Below are 16,231 nucleotides of genomic sequence, written 5' to 3' on the forward strand. Positions count from 1 at the left end.
TGGGGATGTGATAACAAAATGCAGATGATACATGCTGGTCTGTGGTAGCACCGTGTTACTTGAAGCTTCATGAAATGAAGGAAGGAAGAATACTCTGCCCCACTCCCACCACAAAACCTTCTAGCTGAGGGGGATTTTCCTGTGTTTCCTCCTTGGCCATGGAACCTGAGTGGAGTTGCAAGGGCTTTTTGAGGACTGTTGTGTTCTTTTGCAATTTAAATCTCACCTGTATGGTCTTCCTCCAAGTACTGGGAAATAGAAGCCAATCAAACTTGCCAGTCCATTTTTTTCCACTGTACTGCAAACTGAGTGAGGCTACTAATGGGCATTTTGGATTTTTACATTACCAAGATTGGGAACTAGGTACAAAAATGTTTATTTGGGTACACCTGCAGTCAGTTGCTCTGTCATTAACTGGGGCAACTATTGTAAGTGAAACTCTACCCGTATTAGAGCCTAACAAGCCATACCTTCTTAACTTCAGTGACCTGTGGTTTGCAGTCATAAATCACAATGAGCTACTGCAGCCAGTGCATTGAGTACTGTGCAGGTTACAAGCCACCTAAAAGCATTGACTGCGTCTGTTGGAAAAAGCCTTTGTTTAATGACAAAGATATGTTTCGCTGATATCTTTTCTCTTGGTCAACCTGGTAGAAGCTTTCTCTGTTTTATAATCCTCAGTTTACTTCAGTTTATTGATTAAGATAATGGCATGACAAGATGGGGTTTGCTTCTCAGTGCTTAGCATTGACTCCTTTGCAAGCCAAAGCAGAGCTCTGGTTGAGGCTTCACAAGTAGCAAATTGGAACCTTGTGCTTTCAGCCAAACTCACAAAACTTGTTGCATCTATAAAACAAGTATTGGGTGGGTTCTTTTGTTGGAGTTTGAAGTTTAGATGGCATATAAGCAAAGGGGAAGAGGGAACGGATGAGATATTTTTCAGATTTCTTCCTCAAGTATGATTTAAATCTGATATGCAGCAAAATCATTCTGTTCCTAGCAGAATGTGCTGCTTGGTTTGTGCTTATATAAAAATGCAGAAAGGATGTTATGCAAGTAAGTGTTTCTTTGCTTGACACTCACTACGCAGCCACCTGTTAGAACATAACAGTATGGATGATTCCCAGTATGGGATACGAAAGCTTTGCTGCTTGTGATGAAGTATGTTTACTAAGCTTCAGAAAGCAGATTTTGTTGTTAGCAAAGTAGAATTTGAAAGCCTGATAAAGTGAATGCATACAAACTTCGAAAGTAGTACATAGGCTGGAAGACAGTGTTGTGCTAGTAACAGAAACAGAGCAGCCAGCTGATTCATTCTGTAGAAAACTTCGCTTACTCTGTACTTCCTAAACTGCAACTGTGCACAAGGGTGGTTTTAAAAACATGTTCTTTTTTGCCTATCTTTAGAGTTTTCAGTATCAAAAAAACGCCTCTTGACACTGTTATGCAATACTTAATGTAAGAATACTCGACTAGTAGCCTATGATGTTAATAAATGTAATTAATTATGCATTGTCCAACCACCGAGGGGAATTTATTCTCAAAATGAACACGGAAATTGCCAAAGTCAATAAGGGATGGTTAGTTCTGTCTTTTCTGGCACCTGTGGTTAGATATGTGGGCGTACAGTGTTTCCGAGTATCTCTGCCTATGTGACTCTCTGTGTAAAATGTGTTGAAGAGGGTGGCTGTTTTGGAACATTTGAAAGTATTACTTAGAGTTTTGCAAAACGTAAGTTTAAAGGAACTCTGAATTGTCACTGACCACATGGAAGGAGTTAATGTTCACCAATTTATTTAAGTAATTAATGTGACCCTAGACCTTGGAGTTCCCAGATGTAAATGCTTAATATGTAATTTATACCAAACATTTTTATAATCCTGCATGTAAATCTTGAATACATTCTTGCAGTGTCTGTGGTTTTATTTCCTATCCCTGTCTCCAGCATCCTCTTACTGCCTGTGCAGCAACCTTAACATAGACCCATAATGTCTTATGCAAAGATAACATTATGATTTGTCCCTGATGACTACTGAGAGCTGTAGAAACAATTATAACTTGTGAATGTATATACGTGTAGTGGAGCAGATCTTACTTACACGTTAAGGGCCAGATCCTTATGGTGTAAATCAATGCAAGTGTTTAGAAGATAAATTGCATCCAGATCTGACCCTATGAGAATTTCATTTTTTTTGTAAAGTTGATATATTGATAAGACTAACAGTAATATTGAGGAATAGTAGGTCTGAAGGGGTTTCCCGTTACCTTGGATAATTTTTTTAAGGAAGTTCATAAGATAGGAATGTCTAATCACTGTTCATGGCTTTCTCACAAATGAAAAACTCTACCTATTCCTTCCTTGAGGTGAAAGCTTTAGCAGCTTATCAGGAAATACCGATAACTTTTGACAAGCAAACTGTTTCCTCTATCAATAGTTACAGTCCTGTTTGTATATGAAAACTTATTAGCTAGGCATTACCAGTTGCACTTGTAATCTCCTTTGTGTCTGTTGGCATATCACTTATAATATAGATTTAGTATTATTTAATGTTCTTTGATATGCTTCCTTGGTCTTGGGTGACCCAGTGTATTCAGCCATTCAGTTTGTTTAGCCCTTGTCTATCAGGCTGCTTGTTCTAGTATGTTTTAATCAACTTAACCTTCATTTTTTTTACTCTCTCTTAGACTTGCATTGAAATGTTTTGTTACCTAATCTCCTCACTCAGGGCATTTGTTGTTCTGCCTCACCTTTCAGTTTCATCAACTAGTTCAATACTTAGTCTTTCTTATAGTGATTCCTCTGCTTCAGATTTTCAGGCTGGTTTCCCCCCTTCTTACTAACCATTGTTTTCACTACAACTTTCTTCTCATATCTGCTATTCTGCAATTGCATCGATTACTGCATCAATGAAATGCTGATGACATTTGCAAATTCTTGTTCAAAATCAAAAGGAAGGCCTGAGTTTTTTCCTATTGATGATATTTATCTGTAAACTTACACCTAAAATGTGTGAATACAAAACTTCTGCCCCTTTGATTTTTCTAGTCTAATTTCCCAATGAAACAAGGCTTTTTCAGTCATCCAATTTTGTCCTTCATAACTTCAAATTCCCTTTGGAATTTCAGTCAAACTGATGCTGAAATTTCTACAAGCTTTCTGTAAATTAGTAGCTGGCTCAGAAGGCCCCTGCTAGCACAGTAAGGAAAGACATGGAATCAGAAGAGATGGTGAAAAAATAAAACGCAGAAAAATAAATTGCTACTCTTCTTTGAAGTATTTGCATTTTGTTACAATGGTTACATGGCTGTAAAATGGATTGTACATGGTCTGGGCAGTCTTAGCATGTTACCATGCTGCAGGAATTCAAGAAACACTTTTTGATATAGTTACAGCTCACTCAAACGTAAGCTGAACTCTGGTTTCATGTATGTTCTGTCTTAGTAAATCTGCAATTGTGTGCCAGTCTATAATCAAAATATATGTAAAGGGAAGGGATAGGGGGTTTTGTATATCTTTTCATCCATTAATGTTACAAATTGTGTTATGGTACTTGAGAGAATAACTGCAGGTATTTGATTTATGAGTTCATTTCCTTGGCAATTTCTGTGATGAGTATTTCTGGTATGAATGAGTTTGGTAGTTCAGAGTAGTTTAGCATGTTTTCAAACATAGGTTTGTATGAGACGTGCTTTTTAAAGTGAATTGATAACCCTGCTAATAACACTTTGGTTTATATAGTGGAGTACTCTTAGAGATCACAAACTGAATTCCTCTTTAATGAAAATATTCCAGGAATGCCAGTAATGTCCTCGAACTGTTGGTATTTAGTTGTTAAGACCAGACTAGATACAGTCCCCAGCACTGTCCTCCCAGTACTGACACCCACACCCCTGAGCTGAAATGCCTGTCGTGTGAATGTCAGGTCCTCAAAACCTATTGTTTTGTTTTGTGGATATGGTCCTGTTCTACTGTGGTACTTGCTAATGTAAATAGAGATTTCAAGACCTAAGGTGTGATTTTATGTCTATTAAAGACAGACTTCAGGCTTCATTTCCTGGTTTATTTAAGGATAACTTTCTTGTGTAAATTCTACCTAGAACTTTGAGAAGGAAGAGGAAATTCATGACCACTCAAGCATTCAATATTGTAAATAATTAAATTAGCCTAAATGTTAACATTTACATTTACTTTGGAACTGCACTGCAGGAGGAATAAAGGTTTGCTTTCAGCACTGAAGATGAAGCTACTTTTGCTACCAAACCTTGAACAAGGGTATTGACAATAGCCTCAGCAAAACATGCTTTGGAAAGGAGGCCTTTCTAGTAATTTGCATGACTTATAAAAAGGCATTGAAGAAAGTTCATTACCCAAACCATTACTGCACTGTGGACCAGAATTAGCAGATGAAATAGCTTTCTCAAGTAATAGTAGATTATAGGTATTTAGAGGACCTGAAAACTTGGGAGTGAGAAAGGCTAAAAAGAGGAACATTGTTGTGAATGATGGAGTAAAAGCAATGAAGAGAGCTTATGGGGTTCTGCATCCATCCTTTAGTACTACGCTGTGCAGATCATCAGCTCGGAAACCTTTGTTGCTTGCTAGGACTTTTTCATACTGTTTCCTGAATTGGGGGGGGAGGTTGTATGTCATCCTGCCTCTCCCTGCTTAGCAGTAGTCTAGAGAGAAATGACAAAGTGATATTTCTGATTCACTTTCCTTAATGCTGCCTATGCCAGCTGTTTCCTATGCTTCAGGTTTTTTGTTTGTTTTTTTTTTTCCCATTTAGCTTTGTAAGGGCTACAGCTGAAACAGAGCTATTCCTCAAGAGTTTGCCAGTAAAAGTTGTTCTCCAGCTGTCTATGGATGGTGAAAGAGGGGAGGCTGTTTTCCACCTACTCAAAATAGTTCATAAGTTGTGCCCTACGATATACTAAGTACAGCTTACAGGTTTGCAAAGGAAGCTTGTATAGTTCATTGGGTCGTGTAGATAACTGGAAAACTGATGGCCTTCTAGTAGCACAGAGGTTATAATATAATAGGTGACAGGTTAGAATGTGGTCATGCTTGGCCTGGTACTGGCTCTCCTTTGAAAATACTATTGTGGTTGCGGCCAAGTTGTTCGATATTTGTTGTAGTTTATGTAAAGCTTTAAAATTCATAGCAGCCTTGTGAGAATCATGTGCAGAGAAGTTTTATGTGAAGGCTCAAATTATTACTATTTGCTTATGGCTGGATGGATCAGAACTGCGTAGGTATCGAAACTTCTGGCTAATGCTTCTTCTCACAGTTGCTCAGTGGCTCCCTTCCATTAAGGTAGCTGGTCCTGTGCTTTTGGAGGAAAAGCATTACTTTCAAGCCCTACTGTTGCTTTGAAGCTGTGTCTTGTGTGACTGTAGGTTTCTAACTGGGCTTTATTGGACATGTACAGAACTACATGTATGTCCCTTTAAGCATTTTGACAGTGGGAATGCTATGTCTGCAATAAGAGGTTGTTACAGTTTAACAAAGTGAGCTGTGTAGCTTTGGTGCTGTTACTGACCCAGTTAACACTGTAGTCACCCATCAGTTAGGATGGGATAGATTGTCTTGTTTAATGTTATGCAAAGCTGATCTCTGTGTGACAAATTGTTGCTACTTATGAAGAGACATAAGCAATATTAACAGCTTTAAATGAAAGTGCTCTTCTAATCTTTGGTGGTATCAGCTGTTGATAAATGTTGTATTTATCACCAGTATATACACAGGTGATGCAGGAAGTAGGCTAAAGTATTTTGCTGTCCTACTAACTTTCAAATTAGATGTGAAGCAAATTGCAATTTTATCCTTTTCATTAATAGAGAAGGATTTAAATGCAGAAACTAGAGCAGTGGAATAATCAGCAGCACTGTTGCTTCCAAACAGGTGACTGTGTTGAAATTTTAATTCCATTAAATTTTGTGCTTTGGAGATGCAGCTTGTATTTTCAGCCGTTTGTCTAGCCACATAAGCTGGAATGCATTCAAAATGCTTGCCAAGAACAAATCCATTGGAAGAAATGTTATACTTTGACCCAGGTTCAGGATGTTCTAAAGCAACAAGAAATAAATATTTCTGAAGACTTATTTAATGTTCAGCTTAGATAGTTGGGGTTTTTTTCCCTCTCTATGATCTGATAATAGCATACACATACTAATTTCCTATGTATTTCTTTCTGCTTTTCCTGTATTTTAACTTGACTCTTCTATCTTTTTTCCATTGGCATTTGTCCTTTACAGAAAGTTCAGATGTAGAATCCTGTAGTGACAATTTATTTAAACCAATTTAATGAGAATTTCTTTTTGTTTTGATTATCGACCATCTCCACCAAATGATAAGAAATTCAAGGAAGTTAATTTTTTTACACAGGTGTACCTAAACTTTTGAAAAACTTTTTCAGTAAGGTGTAGTGACTATTTTGAGCATGAACATGTTTGGATCTTTCCTTAAATCTTGTACTTTATTTTTGGCTGTCTGTCTGGGGTCCAGCACAATTGCCAAAGACTACATTTAGTATGTTGACCATCAAGTTGACAAGGGATGATAGTTGGGCATCCACATCGATGAGAGCTTTCTTGCTGAATACAAAGAACTTTTTGACTTTCCTCTGTGAGTTGGACAGAGCTGCTGTTGAGAGTTACTTGTTTTTTCTCTTGGACAGACTGCAAGATGTGATGTAACAGGCTGATTTGTGGTTAATAGCAGTGGATGAGACTGGAGCCTGGAGTATCTGCTTGCTGCAAGAAATGAGCTAATAGATCCTATTTCTATATAATAAACATATTTCTTCCTGGAGTGCTAAGTAATTTGATTGCTTTGATTATAAGCTGAAGTTAATTTTATTATTCATTAAAAATAAAGTTTTCTGAATAAGTTCATAGTGATGTTTGTAACTCTTGGTACCATGGTTATACTGTGTCCTAAAGAGACGGGAGAGAATTACCAGAAACCAAGTTGCACGCGCGGGATTGCTGTGTAAGAACCAAGGATGTTTTGCTCATAGCTTTGGAGAACTTCCAGGTGATGTGAAAAGTATGAAACCATGCTTCTCAGCAGGTGCTATATTTATGCCTTTCAGAGGACAAATGCCAAATGTAAAATTGAGAATGACATAAGAGGATGTCATATATTAGCCTTTGACTGAGGGTAGGAGGGGAAGAGAAACAGGTACGTACTTGTATTCACATTAGAAATATGTGTGATAAAACTTACTGGCCATGAGTCCTATCTTTAAAATTCAGTAAAATTAATGAAGTAACTTAAAGGTTGTTTTTTTCAGTTACAGGGGACTCTTGAAGGCATGAAAGCATGACTCATGCATACTTTTTTCACTGATTTTAGGGATGTTGTAGATGATGACTGGGGATCTCAGTCTCTGTAAGTTACTTTCTTGCAAACTGGAAAAAAAAAAAAAGTAACTACTTCCAAATCTCTTGATCAGTATGCTGACATCCCAAAATGTTTTTCAGTGAGAAAATGCTAATTTGGGCATCTTGTTTTAATGCAGCAATAAGACAAAGGGTATTAATATACCCTGTACTTTGCCTGTAAATGGCTGTAAAAATGTAAATTTTGTTTGTTTGTTCAAGGTTAGGAATAGTTCTGGTGTTCTGAAGTTCAGGGAAGTCCTATTCCTAGTCCCTAAAATTCATTCTGGTTTTTGACTTCTAAACACTTTGTTAAAAGAAGATCATGTTAGTTTGTGATTATGGCCTTAAATGCATTGCCTGGAGTGTTTTTAATTGATACGCAGTACTTGAACCATAAGGATTTCAATCCATAAGGATTTTTCTTCTGTGTCTACTTTGTCTTCTGTGTAAACCTTCCTCCCTTTTTTACTCTTTCCTCCCTGAAATATCAGGGTAAGCAAACAACATGAAAGGAAGAACGTTGGATGGTTTAATTTCTGTGGGACTAAACTACAGAAAATGGTGTGCTAGGTAGAAAACTGGCAACATTTCGGGGTGTTCTCTGAAACCACAGACCCACATGGGGAAATTATGGTGGGGTTGCCACCCAAACTGGTTCTAAGTGGAGAAATGTATTTTTGAAAGTGAAGGCAAGCTGCTTGCTCAAGATGAAAATTTACTTGTTTTTATGGCATCTTATCAAAGGCTGCTTTTCTCTCCTTCAACTTTCATCCCACCACCTCCTGCTAATTTCTACTACATGCACACGCACAAAAGCAAACATGCCCCCCCAACCTAAAAAAACCCAAACCTGCAGTATTTATACTCTTACTCTCCCTCAGTCCATCTGTCCTGCTTCTACTATTGTGACCCAGTGTTGTTCTGCTTTTCTCACTTCATGGGACTGCATCCCAAATTGCCACTTCAGGCACAGTACATGGTGCCATTTCAACTGTAGATGGGTGGTGAGAGAGAAGAAGTAGTGACATCTGTCAGCTAGAAGAAAAGAATGGGTTGGCAGAAGCGTTGCTGAGAATAAAGTTGAGCAGCAGAAGGAAGAGCAAAACTAAGACTCCATAATTCAGCTAAGGAAATGGTTTTATGCATTTATTTTATATACTAAGGAACTTAAATTATAAAATGTGCAGTTAGCAAAAGTGTGTGTAAACATCTGTTACCAGATGAGTCTGGTATAGTTGCATGATTTTTCAGCTACCTCTTCCTGAGGTGCTGGGAATGGAGACTGCCTGTGGGGTATATAGGGAATATGTACACCTTCAACCAGTTGGAAGCCCCACCTAGACCTTGGACTTGCAGATGTCGGTTAATATTATTGGCATTGCTGGCATCTTTCTGCGCCTTCCAGAACATGCTATCATGAACCTTGTCTTTTATAGGACTGATTACAAGTGAATGATCAAAGTTTATTTTAAGATTAACAACAATGTTTTGAGGTGCCTTAAAATTTATGACTCGAACTATTGAAATAAGTTAATTGCTTACTGATTAGTTGTTGAAATCAGTGGACTCTTCCAGACTTAGTTATAAACTAACTCTGATCTGATCGTATTTTCCCTCTCTTCAGGGTAACCACCAGGTTGGTGTTTGGGGTTAATGTGTGATCTTTAGTTTCTTCTGAAACCTCGTAAACTGTTATAATGATGAATTTATCTCTTGGAAGAAAAAATTAGCAGCTAATGTAAGCTCTCAGAGGGTTGCGAGGCTGTGGTTTTCTTCCTTTGTTGCTGTGACCCAGTCAGGCTAGGAGGGCAGGGTACAGCCCTTCTCACCCTAAGCAGGCGTGGAGTCAGCCTTTGACTGTCCTACTGTCTGTCTCCCGCTTTACGCATTTGACATGGTCAGTGACTAAACAGCAGCTGAACTGCTTATGAACTCGCAGCGTAACAAGTGAGGGCCCTGAGTTTTGTTTAGATGTGTGGATGGTTTTATGTTAGTAGAACGTATTTCCTAAGTTTATTGGTTATTTAATTGCCCTGTCAGTACTGGAGTCAAAATGTACGTGGTACAAAGCTGCTTGATGTGGTATGAGCATGCATCGTGTTGAAATGCAAGTATTCTTATCAGAAATCAGGCTTCTTTTTTCTTCTCTGATCTAGTTTATCCTTTCTTATCTTCTACCAACACAGCATGTGACTGTTCTTTGATTTCACTTGACTGTATTAAGTAGTAAGCTGTAGCTTATCCTGTTGTTAATGCTGTGTTTTGAAAGAAGGAAAGGTGGATTCAGCCTCCAAAAGGACTGAAGAAAGCCAACATCTTGCAAGAAGTAAAAGGGGGGCAGAGTGTCTTCAGCACTGATTGCACTATTTCAGAACACAGATTGGCCAACTGGGGTGGAACATCTGCTGAGATATTCCCACAGGAATAAAGAACTGTAGTACCAGGAAATCCATTAATTTGCATTCAGTTGGGGTATAGTGCACATCTGTTTAGGCAATGCAGCTGCAGTAGGAGACAGTGGTTAACATCAGCCTGGAATTCTAGTTGAAGCATGTCTGGTTTAAACTATTAAAACCTAGCAGTCCTGGTTTGGACTCATTACTCCTAGAAAGGAGGTTTTAGGGGATTGCCTATGCCTTTTAAGATGCATTACATCAGCTTCTGCATGAAGCATGACTCCTGGCATCCCTTAGCAGAGAAGTGCTGGGATATGGCAGGTGTTTTCACTCACCACTGTGTTTTCTGGCTGTAGCTCTGGTGTGTTGGCAGCCCACTGGATTGACACTTGAATTATCATTAGCTTTTAGGTTAACACACCCTTCATAAGAATAGAGGAAATTCACATCTTGATGTTTGTCGTCAGTTGGTCTGTAACAAGTTGTTCTACAGAATCAAACAGTTGCAAACTGAAGTGCAGTGTGCCCTCTTCAGAAAACAATCTGGAAAATAGATCAGTATTTGCATTAGGATCCTGATGTGGGGGCTTTTTAATAGCACCTCTTTGAGGTGGTTGTGATACAATAACAAATTGTGCAGGGTCAGGCATGGTGGCAAGATGTTGCAACTGAATACACATTGTTTGTGTATGGATATATGTAAGAAGAGAATGAGAGATTGCTGTGACTGAAAGTTTAGAAGGCTGATAAAACAGTTTTAAACCAGCTTTAAACTTTATAACAAAACTTCACTAGATTGATATTCATTAACAGTACACGTTGCTAATGGCTAGTTCTTACTCATTCCTAGTTGTTACCACTGCATATTCAAAGCAATTAGTCTGCAACAATCTCATTATAAATTAATTGTGAGCACACAGTACCACAGAGCTGGTGCCATGTATTTAGCACTGACAGCTATGGTCCTTGATGGTGAGATACTCGAGTGTGACAGTCGCTTACAGGTCTGGGGCCTCTGCTTTCAACCCATGCCCATATTTTCAAGGCCTTTGTGCTTATATCTAAGCTGTATACCATAACAAGAGGCACCTGATACCCAGCTCTAGCTCACACAAGTTCTCCTAATAATTTCACAAGAATAAGCGGCCATAATTTGGGCCTTGCACATTTGGCGTAGGAACGCAGTTGGCATAAGGCCTGAGGCCTGTTTCTAGCAGTGGCAATGCTATTTTTACTGAGCCATGTGGTACAAAAATGCATATACGTTGTTTACTAGTCATGCTGTGTAAGTTTGCTTATGTTTGAGTTTGTAACAAGCTAATAATTAAATATTACTTAATCTGCTGCTACTTTTGTGGGTGCAACAGCATCTGCTGTGGCTACAGATAGTTAACGTTTTGTAACTGTGGAGCTAGTGGTGAGCAGTGCATTCAACTGATGACCAGTTGAATCCTGACTACTATCCTGAGGATAGTGCTGTTCCAAGTTTACCCTGAGTAAGTACCATTTCTTAAATAGGTACAGATTGGACAGAGAGCATCAAACTTTGTGTATGTACATACTTACAAAGAGGCTTCGCTTAATGCCTTGTAGATTATTATTTCTCCTTTTTAAAAAGTGAAGAGGAATACATGGATATGTGTCACCAAAATCTGTTCACATGAAGTTTAACTGTTTCTACTCTATTTTAAGCATTAAAAAAAAAAAAAAAAGTAAAGGCTTAAAATGCTGAGAAATGTGTGGTTTGCATCCCTGATGTACGGATCACTCTAGCATTGGGATATTTTCCTGATAGGATTCTAAATAGCATGAGGCATTTTTTGTTGTGATGACGTAGGCATGGTAATGTTATCCTCTGTAACTAGTAAACTGACCAGCTATTGAGCAGGATTTTATTAAATACAGAACAGAAAAAAACGTGGTTTTAATGAAGCTGTTTGAAATACTAAAAGTACTAAGACTATTAAAATTCTTATGACTATGTAAATGGGTGTAAGGTTAGCCCTTTTCCAAAGAAATATGCTAATCATTTTTATTAAGGGTAGTGGCAGTTCTGTTTTTAATTATGGTATGTTCATCACAAAGGGTGTAACTGATCTGTTTAAAAAAACAAAACAAAACATCAGCGCGTTGGTTCAGTTGTGGTGAAATTTTGGTTGGAGTTGAATTTAAGGAAGAACATAACAAAGCTGTTCTTTGTTAAAGGTTTTCTTGCCTTGTGTATCTTTTCACTTTCACCCTGTTTTTCACACTTGGCGTTTAGTTTTGGTACATTAGCTACTCTCAGTAAATCAGGAGAAATTATCTTCTTAACGGTTTCACAACTTCACAACTATGACATATCCAGTTTCCAGAGGGGTGCTGGAATTATTTCAAGAGTTGTCTTAGAGTGAGACCACCTCTTTCCAAAGCTTAAAAAAAAAAAAAGCCTGTCATTCTTTAGAGGCACATACAAATATGTGTTTCCATATCCTCTTTAGATATGCCTCCCATTGTGCATTTTGGAGACTAGACTAGGAAAAGGTCTTAATGGTTAACAGGATCAGCTGCTTTGAGAACATTTATAAGGCAAGGAGGAGAATAAGGGGAATATTCTACCACCTTAAGTTTGGGAGTGCAGAGAGATAACTAGTCAGCAGGCACTATCAAAGTCCATGAGTGATTACAGTAGATGAATGTGTGTTTATTGCTTCAACCGTTGCTCATTTCAGTTATTAATTTCTTGTCAAGACAGAAATACCACGGAGTCTTTTCTGTGCTCCTGTCTTTATGCATTCCACGTAACCCCTTGATATCTTCTGATCACTGTCCACTTAGATACCAAATAATGAGACATTATAGGTGTGTGGTAATCATTAACCATGGAATAGTTGTGTTGCAGTCCTCAACATCTGTCAAATCTAGAAATAAACATATACCGAAGTCAGTGCAGGTGTGCATCCAGCCATAGAAGTGGTGGGAAAGACAGAGATTCTTCTTCTGTGTGCTTTACAAACCTCCATGGCCAGCAGCAGTGTGGTAAAGTTAATTAAGTACACGTTGGGCATTCATCAAGTTGCTATCCACTGGAATTGCTTAAATGGCAGTAAAAATAGGGCTAGTTTGTAGTATTTGGACTTTTTGGGTTGGGTTTGTTTTTTGTTTTTTTTTTTGCTTTTAGCACTTGAAACAGTGGGGTCCGTTCTTCCATCTGTCAATGAATTTTAATCCTTTCTTATGGCAGAACTTTAATATTTCATGTCTACCTTACAGTTTTTGAGTGGATTTAGGGCTTTTTTTCTGTTGAAGAACAGAATAGAAAAGTTGACAGCTGTATTTAAGTAGATCATTCTTACAGGTTAGACACACAGTTTTTTGTAATCATCATTGTTTCTGTTCTAGAACTTTAAAAAGACTACTGTGAAATACTTGCATTTTTTTATTGCTGTTTTTGTTTTTAATGTTAATTATGTTCTGCAGGTTTTTTTCCTAAACAGTTAGTCATAAAAAATCTTTACACTTGTCTGTTAAAACATGGTGGTGATAGGTTTACTTTCTTATTCAGTGTTTTCCACTTCACAAGCAACTGTTAATTGGGGAAGAAATACAGACTGTTATAACAACAGACCTTATTGCTGTAGAGGACGCTGTCAATTCTTACTTGAAATTAAGTCACTGAGGGAGTTAATCTTGAATATTTCGGATTTCTTTTTAAAGTTGTGATGTTGTTTTAAAGTATGGAAATTTCTATATGTTGTCACACCAGACATTGCAAGAGAACAGTTAAACATTCAATTTTTAATGAAATAATACTACTTTACTTTTTAGTCAGCCCAAGAGTGTCCCAAGGCTATTGTTAAATAAACTCAAAGAAGTGAAACTTCCCTCTGCCATTTCTTGGAAAAGGAACAAGTTTATGGAGAGCAGCATTAAACAGAGTCCTTCATTTTCTCTGCTGAGACCATTCATTTTCTTTATTGAGATATTTTAAGTGTGGAAGAAGTCAACATGAGGGCTTTATAATCTTTTTCACTGTACTTGCAGTTCATTTTTCTATACCATTCCTCCTCAAGCAAAAAAATGGCTGCAAATTGTTCTTCATAAATACATGGTACAGTTGGTGCCTTGTCTGCTTTTAGTTTACTATGTAATGCACACTCACTTCTACAATCGTTAATGATCAATAATGCTAAATGCACACACAAGTCATGTTGGAAGATAAGTGGTCCAAAGGTATTTCTGTCCTTCTGTAGAACTGCTGGTTCAACTGAAAGCAGAAGATCTAAAGGGAATTTTAACAAACAGGGAGCACTGCTAGCAGGCATCTGTGTAATTATCCTATTAAAACAGAGTAACATCTGCATTATCTGTGCAAGTGCAGAATGGAAGGGAACATTATGTTCTCTAATCCTGTCTGGGAGCATTATGAAGTTAAAAGGATAACATTTTACCAAATCTGTGTTTTAACATGATAGGTTACACTTAATTACCTTTTAATTACCTTTCTTCTCTCTGGGTTTTATGCTAAGGACCCTCCCTCTAGCCCTCATCACGGAGCTTTTCCTGCCTTTGGATTGTTTATGCCAGGTTTTTTCTTTGATTTTACCATGAAAAGACGGTCCTACTGTGTCTTGAAGGCCGTTATTACAATTCTTTTTCCCTAGTGTGTGAAAAGCTCCAAGAATATTAATTTTATATACAAAAGACATGTTGTAGCATTCAGAAGTATGTGTTTTGAATTTAGTTGCAAAGAGCAAACTCATTGGACTATGTTTTATGAATAACGAGTAACTATGCATGGCAGAGGCCACACAGGAGCAAGAGGAGATTATTCCAGCCTTCTGACTGCTTGCAGTGTAAGCCAGGAGAGTGTATTGGCTTAAATAATGTAGATTTCTTTTTTCCTCTTTACCCCTGAGGGAGTCTGATTTCCTGATCACCTATCTAGCCATATGCCGTAGCTCTTGCCAGGAACTCCGAGCAGTGTCACTGCCAGCTAAAATTACTTGTTTTCTGAGAACTGAATTATGTTGAGAATTGTCTTAAATTGCTGCACTGGCAACATCACAAAGTTTTGTGTACACACACACAAAAATAAAATGTAAAAGCAGCCTTACCTTGAAATTCAGCTTAGAAACTGCTTCAAGCATTGAATTTGATCCAGATACTGAGAGGTGTTCTACACCTGCTCAGGCGCATCACTCCCTCTTTGTTCTCTTTCCAGTGCTTTTCTCAGCTTCTTTGTGCTCCGGCTAGTACAGTGCAATGTTGATACATACAAATTTACAAAGAAAGCATATTGTCTACTCCTATTTAGTACCAGTTAGAGTGAAGACCTAGTATAGCTAGTAAAAACTTCTAATATGTTGTGGTAACTATGCTTCTTTTCTTTCCTCTTGCAACAGGATGGAACTGAAATACGGATATACGTTGACTAAGGAGTTGGAATAAGACTGAGTCCTGCTCTGTGATATTTTATATACCTGGACCATGAACTTGCTGTTTGGCTTCATACTTTAGGAACCTTTGCAGTAACTCAGTGAAGCTGTTGGGAATCATGGCATTCTCTCCATGGAAGCTGTCCTCTCAGAAACTTGGCTTTTTTCTGGTGACTTTTGGTTTCATTTGGGGAATGATGCTTCTGCATTTTACTATTCAGCAGCAAACACAACATGAAAGCAGTTCAGTCCTGCGTGAGCAAATTTTGGATCTCAGCAAAAGATACATCAAAGCATTAGCTGAAGAAAATAAAAACGTGGTTGATGGGCCTTATGTCGGAACAGTGACAGCATACGGTAAGTGTGTGCTCTAGATTACATGATAATCTGATTAAGTTTTTTTCTAAGTTGTACAAACATTTTACTTCATAGTGCTGCTCAATTGACGATACTTTGCACTGTGTATTTTCTGCACAAATGGAGAAAACAGTCTTTACCTGTAAGTATGAAATAGGAGAAACTTTACATTTCTGGTCACTTGGAGAAGAAGTTGTCTGCTAATTTTTACTACATAAGTCTAGTAGCTATATCTAGTGTGCCTCGGGTTATTTATTAGAACTTCATTTAAAAAAAAACTTTTCTGCTGTTTTTGAGAAACCTGGGAGGCTTTTCAGTTTGCGTGTCAATGATCTATGAAATTCCTTGTGGAAGAACAACTTGCCTTATTGATAAAGTGGAGACCTGCTATGTTTATTTCTTCTTCTTTCCCATTTCACTTTGTTCAGTCAATTTATGTAATGTTTCAGTTTCTTTATCTGGCATAAGCTTAAATTAAGCTTAAATATATCATATTTGCCTCAGAGTAGAGAACTCTTTCTGTGAGCTTCAGTGCTTTGTTTGGCAGTAAGTTTTAATGCTTACTCGCTTCCAGTTTGTACAACATGAGAGGTAAGTTTGTGTGCACGCGTGAGACACAGCATGCAGAAAAGAATGTAGCATATTACCAGAAAATATTAGGAAAATAAAAATATA

The 16,231-nt window shown here is 37.8% G+C and overlaps 1 protein-coding gene across 3 annotated transcripts in view; it reads left to right on the plus strand.

Annotated features, from left to right (window-relative positions):
* The window catches only part of MGAT5 (alpha-1,6-mannosylglycoprotein 6-beta-N-acetylglucosaminyltransferase), a 139,079-nt gene that overhangs the window by 36,573 nt on the left and 86,275 nt on the right, over positions 1-16,231 (plus strand). For all 3 annotated transcript variants that reach the window (XM_030016610.1, XM_030016609.1, XM_030016611.2), the window contains one exon: positions 15,167-15,556. In XM_030016610.1, coding sequence (XP_029872470.1) covers positions 15,319-15,556 — 238 coding nt within the window. In that variant the 5' untranslated portion in view covers positions 15,167-15,318. The remainder of the gene's footprint in view (positions 1-15,166; positions 15,557-16,231) is intronic.

The sequence above is a fragment of the Aquila chrysaetos genome, chromosome 6 (assembly GCF_900496995.4).
Source record: "Aquila chrysaetos chrysaetos chromosome 6, bAquChr1.4, whole genome shotgun sequence".
In the NCBI taxonomy this organism is placed as follows: Eukaryota; Metazoa; Chordata; class Aves; order Accipitriformes; family Accipitridae; genus Aquila; species Aquila chrysaetos.